The 18,707-nt window shown below is 40.5% G+C and overlaps 2 protein-coding genes across 3 annotated transcripts in view; one reads left to right on the top strand and one right to left on the bottom strand.

The window, feature by feature from the left end:
• The window catches only part of col4a4 (collagen, type IV, alpha 4), a 58,185-nt gene extending 42,950 nt beyond the window's left edge, over positions 1-15,235 (bottom strand). Inside the window, exons 1-4 of the mRNA XM_081700347.1 lie at positions 15,130-15,235; positions 13,647-13,780; positions 13,354-13,396; positions 3,512-3,583 (exon numbers count right to left, since the gene is read on the bottom strand). Of these exons, the coding sequence (XP_081556473.1) occupies positions 3,512-3,583; positions 13,354-13,396; positions 13,647-13,690 (159 nt within the window). The 5' untranslated portion in view covers positions 13,691-13,780; positions 15,130-15,235. The remainder of the gene's footprint in view (positions 1-3,511; positions 3,584-13,353; positions 13,397-13,646; positions 13,781-15,129) is intronic.
• A 337-nt stretch (positions 15,236-15,572) lies between these two features.
• Positions 15,573-18,707, top strand: part of col4a3 (collagen, type IV, alpha 3) — a 44,858-nt gene continuing 41,723 nt past the window's right edge. For both annotated transcript variants that reach the window (XM_081700590.1, XM_081700589.1), the window contains exon 1: positions 15,573-15,862. In XM_081700590.1, coding sequence (XP_081556716.1) covers positions 15,770-15,862 — 93 coding nt within the window. In that variant the 5' untranslated portion in view covers positions 15,573-15,769. The remainder of the gene's footprint in view (positions 15,863-18,707) is intronic.

Raw genomic sequence — 18,707 nt, 5'->3', positions numbered from 1 at the left:
ATACAATGAGTTAGAACAATCTCATTTACATATTCTTCAAGAATTCTTTATTTTATATCTCCATGACATTTTTTTTTTCTGCCCGGAGAGATTCAATAAGTCTGAACTTATGCACATGTAAAAAAAAGTGGAACAGGGAATGTTAAACAATGTTAAATGTTACACAGGTTCAAATTATGTAATGGAAAAGGAGCCTTGTATATGGAATATGGAACTAAAAAACTAAATATATGGAACTAAAAAAATCTTTGACTTTCAAACAGTAAACCATGCAAAGGTTATATAGGAATCTATGACTAAATCAAATGGGCTTTTCAGAAGTCATCTAAATATTCAGAATATTATATTTATATTTATATTATATTATATTTTAAATTCACACCTACTCGTCAAGTCTAATATGGATTAAAATTTTTTTTTTTTTTCTCTGGTGAAATCTGGTTGGCCAGCCATTATCCACCAAATATGACTGGCTACACCAGTTATAAAAAACAGATAATTGGCTGGCTAAAATAGTTTCCATGTTTTTTTGTTTTTTTTTTTACCATAGGACAGAGAAAACAAAGAATTTGTATTACATGTGTTGCGCAAAAGGAAACTAAGGAATTTAGTTCAAATATTTAGAAGTCGCATTGGAACCCAATTTAAAATATAACTCATATATAAAGAATTTGACTTGTTTCTGACTGACAAGACCTTGCATTCCAGTTACGGCCTGTATGTGCATGCCATGATCCTATAAGAAATGTCATACTCGCTGGGGCCAGGCTTCTCAGTAATTTAACCTCTAGTGTCACGATTAAAACAGGTTTGGAAAATAATGAAACCAGTGAAATGGCATCACAGTGTAATTAAAAGGTTTGGTTAATTTGAACCATTTCCATATAATTTTACACATAGGCTTTTCCCAGAAATTGTCACTTAGATGATGCAAAAAATGACAACTGCAGAATATCACTGTGAAGTGCATCTTTTGGTCCGTCATGTTTTACAGTTAAGGGTGTACAGGTATGGAACAGCTCACCATCAGAAATAAAGACATGGAATGATTTCAAACTTTGTAATACCAAGTTGAACCACTGGCTTAAACCAGGACAAAGTTGTGAACATTCAAGTGCAGGTTATAATAAAAATACTTCTATGATTTTATATTTAATTACATGCTCAAACACAAATGATCAGATATGAGCATATATGCACAGGGCCACTCATTTACAGCTGGATATTCATGGATATTCAATTCAAATGACTTTTTTCTTTGTTGTACAAGCTGTCTTGTTCTCTTTTAATAACCAAACCAGGGACAGTGGCTACGAATATGCTTTATCTATATGACCTATTGCATGTGTTGTATTTTGTGACATTTTTAAAAAAAATCTAAGTTGCCTATTTCAAATAATTGCAATAATGGAAATGAAGCCAGCCCTGGTTATTTCTTAAATCCACAATCAGATATTTCAGAAAAACAAAGCAATCAACTCTACCAGTGAACAGTCTACACCACTGAACAGTCTATAACACAGAAGTGCCACAACTGAACAGTGTACATCACTGAACAGTCTACAACACTGAAAAGTGTAGAACATTGAAATGTCATCACTGAACAGTCGTAACAGTGAATAGCCTCTCTCTCTACACACTCCGTGCATCTAAACATGATCAAGTATTAGCATTTAAGTATTAGCCTTATAAGTATTAGCACAACACCTCCATGCAAATTTGTGCAAAACCAATGCATTCAAGTTAACTTTGTTAGGTTAGTTTATCTTAGCACAATGCTGTCAATGATGGAGACCCAACCATTGCAATTAGAGGTTGCAATTAGCGGTATTAGCAAGCATGTAAGGAACCTAGCTAGCTAACTAAGATAGCTAAGCTAACATTAGAATACATTATCCATGCAAGTGGATGACAATAAAGTTAATTTTTTTATCTGTGAGGCTGAATGTTTGCTTCCTCAATGCAGATGAACACTGAAAAATATCTTACAATTGTTAGTTAATGAAGAGACACAGTGAGGAAGAGGTCGCTGTAACGTTAGTTAATGAAGAGACACAGTGAGGAAGAGGTCGCTGTAACGTTAGTTAATAAAGAGACACAGTGAGGAAGAGCTCACTGTAACGTTAGTTAATGAAGTGGCACAGTGAGAAAGAGCTCACTGTAACGTTAGTTAATGAAGAGACACAGTGAGGAAGAGCTCGCTGTAACGTTAGTTAATGAAGTGGCACAGTGAGGAAGAGCTCACTGTAACGTTAGTTAATGAAGAGACGCAGTGAGGAAGAACCCGCTGTAACGTTAGTTAATGAAGAGACACAGTGAGGAAGAGCTCGCTGTAACGTTAGTTAATGAAGTGGCACAGTGAGGAAGAGCTCACTGTAACGTTAGTTAATGAAGTGGCACAGTGAGGAAGAGCTCACTGTAACGTTAGTTAATGAAGAGACACAGTGAGGAAGAGCTCGCTGTAACGTTAGTTAATGAAGTGGCACAGTGAGGAAGAGCTCACTGTAACGTTAGTTAATGAAGAGACACAGTGAGGAAGAACCCGCTGTAACGTTAGTTAATGAAGAGACACAGTGAGGAAGAGCTCGCTGTAACGTTAGTTAATGAAGTGGCACAGTGAGGAAGAGGTCGCTGTAATATTAGTTCATGAAGAGACACAGTGAGGAAGAGCTCGCTGTAACGTTAGTTAATGAAGAGACGCAGTGAGGAAGAGCTCACTGTAACGTTAGTTAATGAAGAGAGATGCAGGAGATGAGAATAGCATTATAGTGCCTTGTTTTGTTAACATTATAGTACATTAATAATAATAATAATAATAATAATAACAACAATAATAATATTAATAATACTACTACTGCTACTAATACTACTAATAATATTAATAATAATAATAATAATAATAATAATATGGTAAATTACTATAGTAAATAATTACTGTTAAATTACCCCCATCTTAAGCTTTCAGCAAGCACACGTAGCTACCACCACAAATTCTGTGGGGAATTCTGAATACTTCTAGAACACTGAACAATTCAGCAGACTCTCCTTATTAATAAATGATTGCAAGGTTCAGTAATCAATGGCACTACATTTAATATCTCTAAATGCCTTGTTTATATTTGGAGTGTTTGTATCCATGGAGATTGCAACCTCTCCTACTTCGGCTCACCAGCAGAACACTTGTATGAGAGTAGCAAGGCCACTGAAACGTAGGGCAGATAAAATCAACTCTGGAATGTGAACCCAAATCAGCTGTTACCAGCTGGCTCATTACCAGTTAAATAATTAGCTTATGGTCAGGATATAATGGACATAACAGAAACAGCAGCCTGACACCATCCTTCAGAAGAGCTTTTACTAAAGGCATGGTTATTGTGTTTCAGTAGTTCCAAAAGCAGAAATATGGCTAAATTGAATAAAGGAATAACCAGTTTGATAGTCATGTAAGAATACTGAGACTGTGAAATTAGAATGATGCAGATATGAGGTCATCATGAGATCTTTTGCTTACTCTGGCTCCTTTGAACAGGGGACATGGACATGTGCCGCAGTTTCGCCCAAAACACGGCTCTGACGTCTCCCCCTGGGAATAAGAACGCAATCAACTGTTAGGGATAAAAACACTAATAGCAACACCCTCACAACACACACACACACACACACACACACACACACACACACACACACACACTGGAATATAATAAAAATGCTCATTTTAAAGCTCTTTAACAACAGCAATTTCAAACTAACATACAAATCTAAAAGATTTTCAATTGTATTGATTTTTTTGTAATACTGAACAACAAAATTCAACTAACACCTCACATGTAACGGTCTTGGCTTGTCGTTACTGAGAATGCATTCAGGAAAGAGACTGTGCTTAGGATATCCTTTTTCTCATCTGAGCAGAATTCCACATCATTCAGCGAGCCATCACGTTTAAATCTGCTGTGTCTGCGTGTGTCAGGCTCTTTCACATGGGGCCTGAGAGACCATATGCACGAGGTTCTCTCTTCCACAGCTATGCACGTGTGCTTTCAGGTAGGATAGATAGAGCACGGAGACAGTGGAGAGGAAGAAGAATGGGGGGGGAGAAACTGTCGGAGATCGAAAATGGGCCAAGAGGGTGGGTCAGGGGTAGATAGTGGGGTTGTTTAGTCTTTATAGTTAGATGGGTATGTACTGAGAGAGAAGGAATAGCCGGAGATAAACTGCGCAATCAGACATCATTCTTCCTGAGAAGAACCATGCCTGTGTTAGACGCACACGGACATGAAATTAAAATGCATACAAAATTGGAGAAGACAAACTGTTGCAATCTTGCCATGTTTGTATATTTTTAAGAACACTGTGTGTGAACCGAAAAGCTTAGTAAGTGCCCCGCATGCACACATCCCGCCAGGCTGAACCTGGCGAACACTTCCTAAACACACAGCTAAATGCGCTAATACAGACACCCTTACAGAGAACATGCTCCTGGCACAAATGAACGTTATCGCTTGCATGCCGGTGTGTTAAAGCCTATACCGATCCTCTCTGTTCCGCGTCAAACTAAATCTCCTTGGCAAGATCACCAGTAACAGTGGGTATGTATACAGATCCGGGAGCGGAGCTAGCTTCACCGGCTCATGGATGACATTCACTTTCATGCCAAGACAGAAGGAGACACTGACTCAGTACAGAAGCACCAATCATGGTTGCACAAGAACAAGCACTGAGCGCAAGGTCATTCAAAGCAGTTGTGGTACAGTACACATCACCTCAAAGTTCAGACTGTGCAAAGAAGCCCGTGAAAGAATTCAGCACTTAGCAGCATGATACAAAATGCTGGTGGCAATAGCACACACTACAGGCAGCGCTGTATGCAAGGCCTATAGCTGGCCTCCCAGCCTATATGGGAGGAGCCACGGATATGTGGAAAACGATAAAGCTAAGATCTTCTACAGTCTCCAGATCCAGACAGACAAGAAAGTACTGGCGAACCAACCAGACATGGTGATCGTAGATAAGATGCAGAAAACAGCAATGGTAAGAGATGTGGCAAAATTGATGGAAACATTCAGGAAGTTGAAGAAATACCAGGAACGAGAAAATAAAGAGAAATTGGAATGTTAACACTAAGATTGTCTCAGTGGTGATAGGGATACTTGAGGCTGTGACCCCCATATTGCAGGAGTGGCTCTAACAGGTCCCAGGAATCAGTGAGAAATCCAGTGAGAAACCTTTGGCACATCTTTAAAAATGTCTGTGGCTCACACCTGGTGTTAATGCCTCATATTCATATTTCCATGTATTAATAAAGCAGATACTATTCCCCAGAACAGGTTTCTCAGTGAATCCTGAGGAGACAGAGGAAGTACAATATCCCCATTATCTAACGACAAGTGCTTTATCAGGCTTTTGAATCACAGCCAACTGCAAGGCAAAGACTGGAGACAAAATGGGAGGAACATTTGGTATAATAACACGAGAAATTAGCATTATGATGACTGTCATGGAACGCTCGCCTCCCGCGAGGCATGTGGTTTGGCCAGCCACGTGCAGTGGGAGGGCTTTCGTTTGTGGCCACGCCTCCGCACACCTGTACTTCGTTTTGTCTGTGTGTATTTAAACTCACGTCAGGGTGTGCGGCGTTGTTGGTCATTGTAGACGTAATGCCTGATTGTAACATGTTTGTGTCAGATGTGTTCTTGTGTGTTGTGTTTGTTTAAATGTCAAATCGTTTCATGTTTATCTTTTGTAATACCTGTGAGTGCCGCTGTCATTTATGTAATAAATGTTCGTCCTGCCCCTCGCCCTGCGGCACTCGGGCCGACACGCGTTACATGACTTTGTGAAAAACTGTGATAAGGCTCTAATTTTCTTTAAGAATAATTTCAAATTTCAATTCTGCATGACTTCCTGCTGTTGTGGAAATACACTGCAGAGAGTAGTGAGTCGACAAAATGTAGAAGACACAATTCTATTAAATAATTCTATTAAATTCAATTTACACTGAATAAAACCCCAAAGTACCCAAAACATCCAAAAGGACACACACAAACAACCAAATGCGCATGAATACAGACTCACAACACGCGAACAAATAAACAATTCTGCTTAGACTCGTAGTTGTTGCTGCACAGTCAGAATTGCAAAGCTCTGTGCCAAAATCTACAGTGGATGAAGTCAGTGAAGATGATGAGGGAGAGTGGAGGGGTCTGCCGGCTTGATCTCATTCACAAACACACGCCATCAATCCCTAGTTAGTGCTGTATGCAGCACTAGAACTAGAACTAGAACACGTCACTGAACTAGACACCGTTTATATCCTTAACAAATCCACATTATTGTGACAATAATGTTCTTTTTATATTTTCCCCAACTATTCCACCCAACATCGCTGAAAACGGGCGCGCATACCCTGCAGCTCAGAAGATGTCATTTTTATTTTCTCACACACAAATGCAAATATGCGCATTCACACACTTTGCGCATGGCAGCTGTTTCAAGGGGATAATGGCTTGCATGTGCTATGATTGCTTGCAGTGAATTCAGGTGGATTTGAGATGGAGCATGCTGATTGGATGATAAGTTTTGCTCTCTCAGCCAGTGTGATGTGAGAGATTAGAGTGTTGAGGTACCGGAGGTTGATGCATGACAAACACCAGCTTTCACCTAATTTACACCTCACACAATCTCTTTATCTCCTTCTCTTGTACCTAGAACTTTTTAAATTAAAGTGGGGGAGATATAGGGATATGTGTCTGCGTGATCTACAGACTAACAACCTTCAGACTAACAGTCCTGTCAGTATTCAGGACTCAGGCACAATCTCTCTCTTTAAGTTTATGCTGAAGGTCTCTCTAGTTAGTCAGGCCTTTGGTTAATATATATTTCTTCAAATAAAAGTGCAGATTAGCAGGTTCATGGATGCAGTGAGTGGTGATAAGATGACATGTTGAGGTCATTGTTCTACATCGACAAGCTTGTCGGCGGTGGTTTGGCAGAGTGCTGGCGTCTCAGGGTGTGACGCCTACAAGCTCACCTGGGTGCTCCTGAGACTTTACTGAATACTCTACCATAACATCCCCCTTGAGCTTCTGTCATAATCTCAGATCAGCCATTTGAACTGACAACCTGCACATATCCCCAACCTGCTTCCTGAGGTTCTTCACCTGTGATGTGCTCATTTTGAATTGCTATGTTTTCGTACTTCTAACAATCTGTATGCGCTCAACATATTCAGTAACACCCCAGATCTCTGGCACACTTAATGCAGATCACTGTCTTATACCCTGGATTTTTCCTCTACATGATCAAAGGGATCATTAGAAATCTGTCAATTTAATCTGCGGTTATAATCCCACGATGTGATGATGCTCAGAGGAGGATGGACACTACTCTATAACATGCAGCTCTAGTAATTATATCTACCTATTTGTATAATGAGGGAGGGTGTGGCCTAAGGAGATCCACACCTTATATCAAGGTGTGCAGAATTATTAGCCAGCTTCTTTTGCTCAGGCAAAATGGGCCAAAAAAGAGATTGAACTAACTCTGAAAAGTCAAAAATTGTAAAAAGTCTTTCAGAGGGATGCAATACTCTTAAAATTGCTTAGACATTGGGGCATGATCACAGAATCATCAAACCTTTTGTTGCAAATAGTAAACAGGGCCCCAAGAAACATGAGGAAAAAAAAAGAAGCAAATTAACTACCAAAGATTTGAGAAGAATCAAATGTGCACAACTAGGAACCCATTATCCTCCAGTGCTGTCATATTTCAGAACTGCAACCTACCTGGAGTGCCCAGAAGTACAAGGTGTTGAGTATTCAGAAACATGGCCAAAGCAACGAAGGCTGAAACCCGACCACCACTGAACAAGACACATAGGGTGAAACATCAAGACTGGGCCAAGAAATATCTGAAGACAGATTTTTCAAAGGTTTTATGGACTGATGAGACGAGAGTGACTCTTGACGGACAAAATGGACGGGCCCGTGGCTGGATCAGTAATGGACAGAGCTCCACTTCGACTCAGATGCCAGCAGGGTAGAGGTGGGGTACATCTATGGGCTGGTATTATTAAAGATGAGCTAGTTGGACCATTTCGGGTTGAAGATGGACTGAGAATCAACTCCCAAACCTACTGCCAGTTTTTAGAAGACACTTTCTTCAAGCAGTGGTACAGGACAATGTCTGCACCTTTCAAGAAGAGCATGATTTTTTTGCAGGACAATGCTCCATTGCATGCATTTAAGTGCTCCACTGTGTGGCAATCCATTAAAGGCCTTAAAGATGAAAGAATAATGACATGCCCCCTTCCTCACCTGACCTAAACCCTATAAAGAACTTGTTGGCCCTTCTTAAATGGGATATTTACAGTGAAGGAAACCAGTACAGCTCTCTGAACAGTGTCTGGGAGGCTGTGGTTGCTGCTGCATACAAAGGGTTGTTGTTGTTTTGTTTTTTTTAAATATCAGAAATGTTTATTTGTAAATTTTGAGGTTTATTATTCTCACTTTAATTGCACACTAATAGTTGCCCAATAATTATGCACACATAGATATTCTAAGAAAGCAAAAACCTCACTTTTACTTTCTTAATATTCAGGTTTGAGGTTTATTAACATCTTGGATTGACTGAGAGCACTGTAGTTGTTCAATAATAAAATGAATCCTCAAAAATACAACTTGCCTAATAGTTGTGCACACAGCGTAGAATTAATGAACATTTAAAGTGTTATCCTCAGAGCTGATCCCAAATCTGCTGTAGCAAGACACTTTGCAGATGGCAATCATTCAGCTTTGGATTTGTCATTCAGTGGCATTAACATGATGCTACCTAACTATCAGGGTGGCAGCATGGATCTAATATAAATTCAATATGAATGCAGATACATCTTCTACCTTAAATCACTACAAATAGTGTATTCAAAGAATTCGTTATGGCATGTTTTTTGTGATTCAATTTTACTGGCACTTTATACCAGTGTGTCCCATTTTCAATTCTGGATTAATATTATGGTAATATGTCTGGGATGACATGCTGATAACTGGCTTTATGACTGTGTGTGTGACTCTACACTGTGCCTGTTATACTATACTGAACACACAGAGGTAGATACGTCCATTAGACTCAATTTGAACTCATCCCATCAAACCATCTTAGGTAATATCCCATTAAAACTATCATGTTAGAATTATTCCTTAAGAAACGCTATCAGAGCAATCCCATTAAGTTATATCAAATTAGAACCATCCCATTACAACTATGCAAACAGAACCATTTCATTAGAACCCATCACATTAAAACCGAGTCCCAGTAGAACCCGTCCTATTAGATTTACAACAGACCGTGAATGAGGCCATGCTGCGTTCTGATCCAGTACTGTCTATGAACAAAACCTGACAGAGAATTACTGAACCATGCTGCCATGCTATAGACCAGACATCAACAATACTGTCAACAGCATTTACCCAACCAGAACACTCATTCTTGAAAAACACCAATCCTCCTTTTACAAACACAATCCAATGCCGAAAAACGAACAGAAAATTAAAGCTAAGGTAAATAAAAAGATTAAATCCCCTAGTTATCCGTTTTTCTCTTGAACCGTATGAAAGAATTAAATGCTCACATTTCCGTGCTTAATTAAACTGGACGGGGTAGGGAGAGAAGATACAACCAGTTGAAATGAAAACCCGGAATGCTGAGTCATTTAAGTGACACATTTAGTCCCGTATTTCGGGTCGCCAAGAACCAATAAACGCGACATGTGCACAAACCTTGTCCTACATGTGAAAGACAGATCGCATCATGAATTGCATGCTTATATAACACTTATTCTTCATAATTAATGTCAAAACAACTGCCAACAAATGGCCAAACATTAGTGGGTTTTTTTGTTCAATTACCGCAGGAATCACGTCGTGAATACACTGGGTTACGCGTACCACATAACCTTGCAACACGGGCTGTCCGCGAAGCATGAAATATTTGGTCTTTGGTCTTAAAAGAACATAGCCAGCCAGTAAACTACTTATGAGTTTACTACTTATAACTACGTAAACCAGCAGGCAGACTGTGGGAAAAAGAAAATAATCCTGAATAGATAACATTTTTAGAACGATTTTCCCATAACATCTCAGTGTATCACGCCGTCGTTATACCGCGCTTGTGAGAAGAGGCCAGCGCAGCCGTTCGCAGTTTTGCCAAAGATCCGTATGTTCAAAACACGAAAGGCTGTAGGCTGTAGTAGAAGGAAGTTCACTTTAATCGGCATTTTTAAAAAATGCGATCATACAGTGTTATTAACCGTGAAACCGTTACCATAACCCTATATACATATGCCACATATGTACAGCCCTACAACCTGACAAGGTATGTAACATGCGTGTGTGTGTATGTTAATATTAAGACACACAGAAACGTCAAAGGGTAGCACCACGTGATCTCAGAGGAGCCCCAACACATTTTACAAAGCCACACAGACAAACAAGTGATAAGAGTGTTTTGTGCTTCTAGTCCTGCACTCAGACATCAGACTCCGTTCACCATACAGAGCCTAATCAGGATTATCTCATACAATCTGTTCAAATACACCAACACATTAGTGTTATTCTCGCCCCAGCTGTGTCTAAGATACTTCTATTTTACACTGGGAAGACACTTTCATATTCATCAATATTACAGCATGTGTGCTCCTTGTGAATCAAACTAATAACCTTAAAGTGGCTCACCTACCAGATGAGCTACGGGAGAGCATTTATATTAGTGCTTTTTCAGAAATGCAGACACTCGTAGCATACACTTATAGCATACCTACTGAATGGAACTCATGGTGAACTGCTCAGCAAGTGCTGCCAACATACAACCAGTATTAGTGGGTCCCAGCTGCAGCAGTGAGCCTCTCTTTTGCCATTCCAGAAGCTAGCCCGTTCATTTCCCGTCTACTGACAGAGTCTTCATTCCGCCCCCACCCCCCGCAACCCTCTCCTCCACCTGCATGCCTACTCCACCCTGCAACAGCAACAGGATACACAGTAGACATAACCTTCATCAGAATGACAGATAACACAGAAGCACCCCCCCCCCACACACACACACACGCGCGTGCACACAATTAACAGTGAATAGTGCGTAGTCATGGTGTACTTAAAGCAGTTTGAGTGTCATGCTGGCTTAGTCATGCTTCATGGGAGACAGCACATACTGGGGATAAAGCTCTATATCATGGTGCCCAGCTTGGCCCTTGGTGAGAGCTATCAGCGGGCATCCGATGCCCGACCTGGTGAAGACTTTGTGGGCACGGGCATTCAGTGGAAAATTACAAAAACAACTTGGCTGGAAAGAATGGCTCCTTAGCCACATAGTCTCAGTGTGTGTGTGTGTGTGACATTTAGGGAGCTGGGGAAACTGAACGTCAAATATCTGTATAATTAAAACCGTTTTACCTTTGAGTGTGTGTATGTGTGTGTATGTGCATGTATGCATTGACAGCATCTGTATTCTGACACCCAGTGATTTGAGATCAGCTTTACGATTTACTGACCCTCTCTCAGAAAATATGACAAAGCACCCGGGGCACACCACACGCACGCACGCACACGCATGCACACACACACACACACGCACACACACACACACACACACACACACACACACACACACAAAATAAGAATGTACCCAAGTTCATTTTCTCTCACTTGCGCAGCTCTCTCTCCTAAATCCCTTTCTCTCTGATTAAGACTACTGAGTCTCTCAATGACCTCTCTTGATCTCTCTCCTCATCTGTGCTCACCCCCTTTATCTATCTATCCATCCATCCATCCATTCATCCATCCATTCATCCATCCATCTCTCCATGCTATGTCTCTATATGCTCTACATGCTCTCTTCCTTTTTGTTTTCTTTTTGCCCCTCTCTCTCTCTCTCTCTCTCTCTCTCTCTCTCTCTCTCTCTCTCTTTCTCTTTCTCACGGTGTCCTCTACCTGTTTTGCTGCATTGTTCATGCTGATGTCTGAATTCCTTGTTCCCTGTGGATGGGTATGAATGCACACACCACACTGCCTTATCTCCTTCGCAGTTATGCTCTCCTCCCTGCTCTCAACCAAACCCCGCCTTCCAACCTCGGGCTTTCATCACTGCTGCCTATCTTCCATCTTTCCGTGGAAGCAGAGTGTTCTGAATCCAGCTATGGTGATGTACATTGACCTGGCAGACTCTCAAGAGATCAGGGCAGATTTAGGGATTTAGCTGGGGTCATTGAGTCCAGTAAGGCTACTGCACATAAATGATCAATGACATCCAAAGGTACTAGCACACAAGTGTTCACGGGAGTGTGTGTATGCATTCTGAGTTCCTGACAAAAGACAAATGATTGTTAATATTGTACTTTGTAAATCATTGACATCTGGGCTCTTTCCTTCACCCCTTTGTGACAGAGACCATCAAACTTAGGAAGGTTAAATGGGTGCTCTGGGTGCTATGTAAAGGAGCTGGCTCTTTGGTTCAGTGGTCAGAGCTCAGGTTTACCTACTCTCAGCACTGGGCCCAAGTCCTGGGTTGGGTGGCTACTTCAGCCTTTGTTACGCATTGTGTCAGAAGTGGGATGGCTCAGGTTGAGGAACCAACTCCTGCTGTGAGGGGATGGTGTAGCCCACTGTGAGGACCCCTGATGAGGCGCATGGGTGGGGTCCTGATAGAAAGGGCAATTGTGTGTAGAGGGGACATGTGGACAGTGTCATGTGCAGGGGCATCACCTAGAGGTGAAGGCATTGTGACTGTTGCTCTTCAAAGGGGAGGATGGAGACTGTCACTTAGGGAGGTTACATGGGACCAAAGCTTTTGCCCAGTGGTCAACTCTGTTTTTGAGTCCGGTAGCACGGCTGCTTTCCGCCTTCATTACACCCTACACACCTAAAACAATCCCCTCCTTGGGGGCTGGGGCTTAACAAAAACATGAATTTTTGTTTGCGTATATCTTCATAACCCCTGGGTATCATGTACAATTTGATTTCAAAGACAATTCTATGCTACTGAAGCTTTGATATCTAATCAGATTTGGTTGCTGTTCTTATCAATATGCAATCAAACACTGTGCCCCTCACAATCTGTAAGACTTTATCGGCAGTCGTGGAAGCCATTCAGTTATCGCACCAACCAGCATGAAGAATCAGCACTTCTAAAACAATTCTCCTGGTTCTAGAACTATCTGTACATGTGATAACACAGATAGGGTGGTTTGCTTGGACTGCTTTTTCTCCTGTCTATGTTTCAAGGAGACAGTATCACCAAACTCAAAAGAAATGTAACGTAGAGACTTAAAAACAAACAAACAAACTCCAAAATCCAAAGCAATTAACTTACCCCTTGCACCGTATTTCTTGATACATGTGCCAGCAGAAGCCACCTACAGGAACACCGTGGGAAGGAAGGGAAAATGAAGACAGAACTCAAAGGAATAAGTATCTGAAACTCTAAAGCAATTATTTAAAGATTAGGTAAAACTGAACAATTATGGTAGACTTGTGTGTCACCTGAACACCTCTATCAGCAGTAAACCAAACAAGTAATGCAAGCACTATCTGACTTATTTTCAGATGCATTAAAGAAGACCATGCCACATTAAGAGACACTACTGTCACACTGTGAACTCTCACCAGAGAGGGAGGCTGGCCCACTCAATCCAGCTGGGGTGTGTCATCTCATCCGCCACTTAGGGCGTGTTCTGGATCTGGAAGGGCCCTCAATATCTGTTCCGTAGATCTGCCTTCTGACCTCCTGACTGACACTCCTAAGCAAACATAATAATCATTGGAATTCAAGAGATGATGAAGGGTTCGGGATTCATGTGGGCTGGGGGATGTTTGCAAAGATGGATGGATGTTAGAGTTTGGCTTTTAGAGGCTGCCCACTGCCATTCTCTTATTTCCAACGAGCGACAGAAACACAGAAATAGAGTAACAGAATAGATGTTACATCTGCATGCCTGTGGCTTACTGGACCAGTGTGAAGTAGATCTTTCTGGATCGCTTATTTTCCCTGACACACCAAAATCGGTGCTACCCAATTTAGGTTTAAAGTCACATCAACACTGTATTACAGGGAAAAAAACAACAACATCCCAGACAAAGACCTGAATAAAAAGCCACCATCAACAGGGAGAAAAATGTCTTTGCAAATGACACACTCCCAAAGTCTTCATGAGTTACCCTGTCTCCTTTACCCTAGTCAGTATTTTATTGTAGTCCAAGATAAAACATGTATAGCTATATTTTCGTATCAGGGCTGCACTGTGACATGCCTTCAGTTCTTGAACTGACATGTTGCAGATTGACCTACATTAAAGATGAGCAAAATCATTTGCTGAAATTTGTGAATACAGAGGTGCCATAATACGAACAAAACACTCATCTGAAACTGGATTGTTCCTTTCCATTTTACAGCCTTCCGATTAGTAAAACCAATGTAATTGCCAATATTGTAATTATTTAAATAAAATTTAAAAAAACTATATTGTGCAGCCTTAGTGATCGTTATAGTCTTCACTAAATTCCCCATGCTCGTAGTTATAGGCATATTTTAGTTACAAATGCATGTATGAGTATGCACACTAAAGGAACGCATGTAGTTTTAAAACGCTGCCCACGCTCAGGTTCAACAGCTGCTCCAGACACGCAAATCGCGCGTTCCAGAGGCGCAGGCGTCCTTAACTGTTCGCTTCGGAAAGTCTAATACTTTCAGGTTCACTCTGGACAGAGGCATATGAGGGATATGATGTGCAACGATGTGACCAGAATTCTGACACATTGGTCGAATGTTTCCCGCGTTAACTATTTCGTTCTGCTTGCATTTTAAATGAAATCTGAAACGAAGGAAAAAAAAAAAACATATTGCCGCAGTTCGGAGTATGATTATGCTTCCTGTGGGAAACGGTTATTCTATATCTCAAGTTAACATTTTAGGGGAAACACTCGATACGGCAGTTGCACAGCGCCGTTAAACGGTGTTTTGTAGATCAAGCGAATTAGTCAATGCCAGCAAGTGTCAGTCAAGCGTAGTTGAGGTTTTAAATCCTCTGCCCCAATAAAGCATCATGTTAGAACTGGAAAATATCAGCCATAACGATTTTAATTGCCTTACCTGGCCTGTCTTCTTGTGCCGCCTTCACGTTAACACGCGATATAAAACGCATGTAGAAATGAGGGTACAAGGCGAAAAGTTAAACAGAAACACTGTCACAGAAAACCCAGTCTGCAGAAGCTCATCACGTTATACCGTAATGACATCGAACCTACTCGTCTGTCCAAGGTAATAACGGGCTGCCAAAACTTTCTTTTGCGCAAATATGCGGCAGTTTACGGTACTTGGTAAATTTTCTCCAGACAAATATATATATATATATATATATATATATATATATATATATATATATATATATATATATATATTTATTTATTTTTTTTAAACCAGAAATCCAGCGGCCTCGTTCTCTCCCATATAACTCTTTTGTTCGAAGCCTTCTGTTTCATTCACTTATCGCATGTTTAATAACACTGATGTGACTGTTCTATTACAAGCGGCAGCGGCGGCTGCGTCGGCGACACTGGCAGCACGCGCAGGTGCGACCCCAGTGGTGACTTCGAACTTCGTGGGAATCACCATGATTTGCGACTGGCACGGAGGTTGATCCATCATTTGATCGGGAAAAGAAGGCATTTGCACTGAAGAAAACGCAAACCTCCGCACGCGGAGAAAAGCGAATCGGGTCGATGCTGTAATAATGAGCGGCTCTGCGGATTCACGCGCGAGGCTGCGAGCGGCACTCTTGGGAATAGCGCTGCTCGGACTTCTGACGCCCGCCAACACTAAGGGAGTGAGTAAAGCTCTACGAACGTCCCCCATACAAAAAGTTAAATGCATTCTTAGGAAAGTTTTTTGTTCATATTAAGAGGCCGTAAACAGATCGGCATTCCTGAGTTAAGACTGTAGTTCATTTCAGACATGGAAAACCTTTTATGCGTGTTTATTCAGCTACATTTTAATTGTCATTTTCTAAATATATGAGGACTTTTAAAAAATTGCAGCTTTTAAACGTGTTATTTTTTTATATTGAAGACCTCAGAATAAACACCGTATGATTTAAAAATGAAAAGAGAACAAAACTGCAATTTGACATTGCTATCGCTGTTAGCTGTTGACGTTGTTTGGAAGTTGAATAAGATGTATTTTATTTAACAACCTCTGCAGGTTTTACTGAAATCCAGGAAATCCAGGAGCGCGGTATAGCATAACGCATCAGGTAGCAATTACACCGAATTAACACAAGATGAATGTTTCGTAACTTTCAAGATGACGCGTGATCAGCTGTTGCGTTTTTCTGATAATGGTTAACATTAGCAGTACCGTATCTAATTATGGTAGGGTGATGTGATGACTTTGCATATGCTTTGTCGAAGTCATACAAAACCACAGAATCTCTACTTACAATTTACCAGTCTTTATTTACATGCTGAATCGCACAAGCACCTCAAATCTTTTTTTGTACTGTTATAGGTCAGTTATCAAAAGTGTGATAACTTTGGTGTGGTTTGGTGTGGTAGGGCAATACAATTATAGCAAAGAAAGGAAACAACAGGATGAAATTGGCTGGTATCTACAATCAGGTGCTTGCATCTGTGTGTTGATCTTATATAGGTTAAAGGTTAGGGAAGTAGGCACTGATCTTTTTCACCCTACTTGTAGTTTCTTTAAGGGGAGATAGTTTTGTCCACAAAAGCTTGGCATGGCTGCCATTTTTTTTTTTTTTTTTTTTTTTTTTTTTTTTTTTTTTAACGAAGCAGAAGCTCACCCGATTCCATTTATTCAATCAGTCTTCAAACAGTTTATTATTAGTGTTTTGTGTGTTCTCTGGCTTTAGTTAAATGCACAGATGACAGATCAGTAAATGCAAAACTACAAGGTTTAGAGCAGTAATTACACTGTGCCTGCATAAAGAGTTAGCATTAGTGTTTTATTTAATGTTTTGTTTTTGTTGAAATAGCTGCACTAAGAACACTTCCCCATCATCCATATTGCTGTAGCAATAAAGCACTTAATTGAATTGCACTTTATTGAACTGAACTCTAGCACTTTACATTTATTAGATGCGAAATACCTCATGGAACTGGATTGTCGCTCACTCACTCACTCACTCACTGTTAGCAACCAGAAAATTCTCCACAAGGTGGTGCTGTCATGGTGGTGCTTTGCATTAATGTGTGTCTTTGGTTAGTATTTCAAATATAAACCATTTAAGGCACTTTAAACAAAAAAGGCATTTATACACACAAAAACTTTGATTTTCATTGATTTCATTGTTTTACATTTTCTATCTCTGGCCATGTATTTTTTGGTTCGGAAAGTTTGGTTGAAGTTTGGTTCCTAAAATCCACTCTCCTAACATTTGATATACACATTCCAGTTGAAAGGATTTCTGACAATTCGAGTGTGTCAGTTTACAAACTGCTATTTGAATGTAGAAACTATTTTTTAAACTTATTTTTGAGTGAAACATGAAACTAACTGCCAACATTCTCACAGAATCATCATCACCAACATCATCATTCTCACTGTAAGATTAATGATTTTGGTTCAGTGACTGCCTCTGATATTGTAATATATTTAAATAGATTTGATACTATGGACACAAATCAGATTCCATCTTAACAATGCTGCTCTGAGATGTTAGTATAGCACAGCCCTCAAATGTGGTCATTACAGTCAGTGGCTTTATTCAGTTAATGGAATAAGGGTGGTATTACTGGTGATTAATGATGTTAATTTGCTGTACTATTATCTTACATACCTGTGTTTTCACAGACACACACACACACACACACACACACACACACACACACACAGGAATCACCCTTTAAACAGTTAACTATTTTCTTGACAAGACCTCCGTAAATACTTTTTAGGGGGCCTGTCTTGTCATAACCCTCACTTTATCAGATACTTACACTTATTCTGGGCCCCAACAGACAGGTCATAAAAAAACTGAAACTATCTCTTCCAAGCCCAAGTGCAGTACAAATGGGATGTCCTTCTGTTTTGTGGTTGCAGTGAAAGTGGAAGTGTTATTGATGACAGAGGAGGTGTTAAAGAATCTGCGTCAAAGGTAGAGAAGAGAATGTTGAGGGGCAGACAGTGATTCAGTTGTCTAGCAGCTAGAGAAGCTAACTCAGACGGGTCACGTCTCCTCTGCGTCAGCTATGCACCTTTACCCGGGCAGACCGCTTGGTCTGCCGCAGTCCTGCACATTTGGAGGCTGAGAACGTCTTATTCTTAAGTGCCAGGGTTCTGGATCCTTATATTCATCTCTTGGATGACCTTGTTTATTGTTGTTTCGAGCATGTGCTTGTTTCCCATTCTCTTCCTCTCTTGCTGTTTGTGTTTATTGCAGCTGCAAGAAAACACTTTGTGAGCCCTTTGGACATACCTGCACATGTAGCACCTATAATGTGACCCTCTTTAACAAACACCACAAACAATGTGCTCTGGCACCAGATGCTTGCTATAGCTGTTTATCAGTCCTGCTTAGCAGTTGAGAGATATTTCAGCATGTTCCTCTATATGAAACGTTCACTCTATGTATAATCTTGGGATGTCTTACTTGAGCTGCCTGCTTTAAATCATGTATTGTCATCAGACTGAAGTTAGCACTGTGAAATACAGAG

Source organism: Electrophorus electricus, chromosome 17 (genome assembly GCF_041902795.1).
Source record: "Electrophorus electricus isolate QZ-2024a chromosome 17, ASM4190279v1, whole genome shotgun sequence".
Taxonomy (NCBI): Eukaryota; Metazoa; Chordata; class Actinopteri; order Gymnotiformes; family Gymnotidae; genus Electrophorus; species Electrophorus electricus.
This window is presented reverse-complemented; position numbering and strand designations above follow the sequence as displayed.